This window comes from Sturnira hondurensis, unplaced genomic scaffold (assembly GCF_014824575.4).
Source record: "Sturnira hondurensis isolate 20B ecotype Veracruz unplaced genomic scaffold, ASM1482457v3 Scaffold0019618, whole genome shotgun sequence".
NCBI classification, from domain to species: domain Eukaryota; kingdom Metazoa; phylum Chordata; class Mammalia; order Chiroptera; family Phyllostomidae; genus Sturnira; species Sturnira hondurensis.
The window spans coordinates 1-3471 of NW_028092249.1; the positions used below are offsets into that span (position 1 = coordinate 1).

At 62.0% G+C, this 3471-nt stretch overlaps 1 protein-coding gene across 1 annotated transcript; it reads left to right on the forward strand.

Annotated features, from left to right (window-relative positions):
• Positions 1-758: 758 nt before the first annotated feature.
• Positions 759-2912, forward strand: LOC118974590 (protein DGCR6-like; the record flags this gene model as incomplete). The annotated part of the gene is made up of 3 exons (XM_037028081.1): positions 759-887; positions 1694-1834; positions 2341-2912. Coding segments are annotated over 3 exons (354 nt in total), but the record flags the coding sequence as incomplete, so codon positions are not given.
• Positions 2913-3471: the final 559 nt, after the last annotated feature.

Here is a 3471-nt window from a genome sequence, read left to right on the forward strand (position 1 = left end):
CAGAATGTTGGGGCCGGGTGTGGTGCTGCTGGCAGTGGGCGCGTGCTTGTGTTAATGGTAGGGTTTAGTGGGGCTCATGGGGCTTTGCTTGCTGGCCCAGTTGAGGCTCTGTCCCAGCAACACAGGCTGCCCAGCTCAGTCCGGCTTGGGGCTGCCCAGGTCCGGGCCCACTCTACTCCCTCTGGGAGCTGTGTGGGGTGGGGGGCTCTGCCCACCTGAAGGATGCTGCTAAGTGGGGAGCAGCAGCCCCACACTCCCTTGGGCAGTGACCCTCTCCTCACCCCCTGCCCCACACCTGTGTCTGGGTGGTCTCCTGGACATTTCCGTGGATGTTCCATGGATGATGAGCAGGTTGCACCCAGGGCCGCTGGCCTGTGGCTTTGTGAGCCCAGAAGGCTCCAGACCAAAGTCTCCCACCCTGTTGGGCTTGAGTCCAGGCCACAGCCCTGGCCCTGCCCCCACACCACTCCCCTGCCTCACCTTCTAGTGCCCTGCACCATCCCGGGTCCCCTGGAGCCCCACTGCTGGAGAAATGCCCTGCCCTGGGTAAGGGTGAGACAAATGGGCCGGGTGGCTGGGAGCGCTCCCCAGAGCACCACCCAGCTTCTGGTGCAGGGCTTCGGGTGGGCTGGGCCATCAGTTGGGGCCTCACATCTATGCCTTTGGTCTGGCTGCCCTGGGCCCAGTGCCGAGGTGGGGCAGGTGCTGAGCCGGCAGGTGTTCCCGGGCTCCTCCATCTCATCCCTGCTGCCTCCTGATGGACTCTCTGGTCTTGTTCCCACCCAGTGCTCAGGCAGGCCCTGCGCCAGAAGCACCAGGAAGCCCAGCAGGCCTGCCGGCCCCACAACTTGCCCATGCTGCAGGCAGCTCAGCAGCACGAGCCGGAGGTAGGGGTGCAGGCACTGCTGACAGGGCTTGGTGGAGGGGCTCAGGGCAGCTTGGGGGCTGCTGGAGGCCCGGTGAGTTCTTGCATGTGGCTTTTCACCTGGGGTCTTGCGGTGTGCCAGGACCAGGCAGAGACAGTACAGTTCCCTCCATTCCCTGAGAGTGCAACTCTTAGTGGCCCAGGCCTGTGCAGGGCAGTTGCTGAGTAGGGACCATTGTGTGCATGGCCTTGGAGGTAGGTGCCAGGGCAATGATAGGGTGACAGGGACAGTCAGCAGGGGCCCATCCTGCTCCCAGGTTACTCAGGGACAGCCAGGAAGTCTGCATGGAACCCAGAAGCCACGGGTGGTGGGGGTGCGTGCAGAGACGTGTGCAGGGCCCTTGGCAGCTGTAAGGCTGGGGGTGCAGGGGGGAGGGCCCAAGCTGGAGTCTTAGGGGGCCCCAGTGGGGAAGTGGTGCACACAAAGGCCCCGGGGTGGCTGCCAGCTCGCTAGTGAGCAGGGGTGGCACAGGCACCTAGTTCATGGCTGTCCTGAGCTGTTGTCACTGGGCAAGGCCTGGTGCGCCAAGGGAGGACACCGAGTAGGAGATCCTGGAGGGAAGAGCCTTTGTGGGGGCAGCCAGGCCCCTCTGGAGGATTTGCTGTGGCACAGGGAGTGATCTGGGGGCAGTAAGAGTGTTGTCAGTGGTCTTGGAGCCTGAGCTTTTAGGAGGGCGGGAGGTGGCCGGCCAGGACCCTGTATCTGGGGCATTGATGGGTTGGGCTGAGCCCCTGTGCCATGCCCCTGAGTGGCCCTCACTGTGGCAGGCAATGGAGCACCGGATCCGGGAGGAGCAGCGGGCAATGGACCAGAAAATCATCCTGGAGCTAGAACGAAAGGCAGCGGACCAGCAGGGCACACTGGAGAAGGCGGGGGTTGCTGGCTTCTACGTGACCACCAACCCACAGGTCAGTGCCCTGGGCCTGTCCAGGCACAGCCCAGGGGATGCTAATCCCCAAAGGCCAGATTCCATCTGAGTTTGGGGGTTGGCTGCCTGGGAGCAGTGTGGGGGTAGGCCTCGGGGAGAGAGGTTTTAGGCTGTAGGGTTTCTGTGCAGTGCTCAGCACAGAGGCCTGTCATCCTGCCTCTGCCCACAGGCAGGCAGGCTGCAAGGAGGTACTCACCTCCCCCTGCTCTGACTCGCACTGGAGCGCCCTCTGCTGCTGCTCCCCTGCATACATCTCTGTGCGCCAGCCCAGGACAGCTGCAGGCCCTGCTATGCAGTGGAATCCTGGCCTCTGGCAGGCTGTGGCCAGGCTTCACTGGAGTCAGCCCTATGGGCTCATTGCCTGGCACACCCTAGGCCCTGATACCTGCTTCCGGGCCCCTGGGAAAGGAGCCTTCTGCCTGGGGCCTTTGCGAGAGGTGGGACCCAGTGTCATTGTGGCCTCACGGTGGCCCCTCTGCATCCCAGGAGCTGACACTACAGATGAACCTGTTGGAACTCATCCGGAAGCTGCAGCAAAGGGGCTGCCAGGTGGGGAAGGCAGCCCTGTGACCAGGTGGGGTCCCTGCCAGTCACCCACTACCCGTCCTGGCTGGGAAGGCAACCCTGTCCCACATTGCCACAAGTAGCAGAAAGCTAAGGAATTCATCTTCCTGATGTCTGGCCACTACCTTCCCAGGTACCTGCAGCAGGGGTCACACACCTTCTGAGGCGAGGCAGGGTGGGCCCTGGCTGTGTCGCCACCCACCTTTGTCTGGGTTTTTATGTCAGCTAGAGCTGCCTCGTAGAAGGCGGGCAGGCCCAGCCTGCTGGCTCTCTGCCCCGGGGCTGGGCACGGGGTGCGGCTGGAGGTGCTGGCACCTTCCCATTCCACCAAGCACACCGCACCCTCAGCCGCACCCCAGGCTTCGTGCCTGTTCTGGTCTTGGCCCCACCCTTGGTGGGTGCACCCCCCGAGTGGGAGAGGCCCTGCCACCCAAACCCCGTGTGACCCAGAGAAATAAAGGTGCCTCGGTACAGCCTGCATGTGGCTCAAGTGACAGCTCTGTGGTGCCTGTCCTGACCAGGTCCAAGAGCATCCTGTCTGCCTTGGTCCAAGCCTGGTGGCCCTGCTGTTGTCTGTGGAGGCGGGGGTGTCCAGCACCCTGCATGGCAGGAGCTGTGGTACTGCCCGAAGGGAGGCAGGGCCTGGCGCCCAGGGGCACAGGGTTTGGGAGAGGCGGAGACCAAGGTGAGATTTCTCAGGCCTTGGGAACCACCCCTCCCTGCTGCTGACCCTCACTGAGGGCCCCCAGGGAAAGGGCTTTTTAGGCTCTTAACTGTAGAGATAGTGGTTTATTTATTTATTCTTTTTTTTTAATCTTTCTTTCTTTTTTAAAGATTTCATTTATTTGTCTTTAGAGAGGAAGGAAAGGAGGGAAGGAGAGAAACATCAATGTATAGCCAGTTCCTGTGAGTCCCCTGCTGGGAACTGGCCTGCAACCCAGGCATGTGGCCTTACTGGGAATCAAACCGCAATTGTGTGGTTTGCAGTCCCGCGCTCAATCCACTGAGCTACACCAGCCAGGCCGAGATAGTGGTTTATTGGTCAGCCCACTT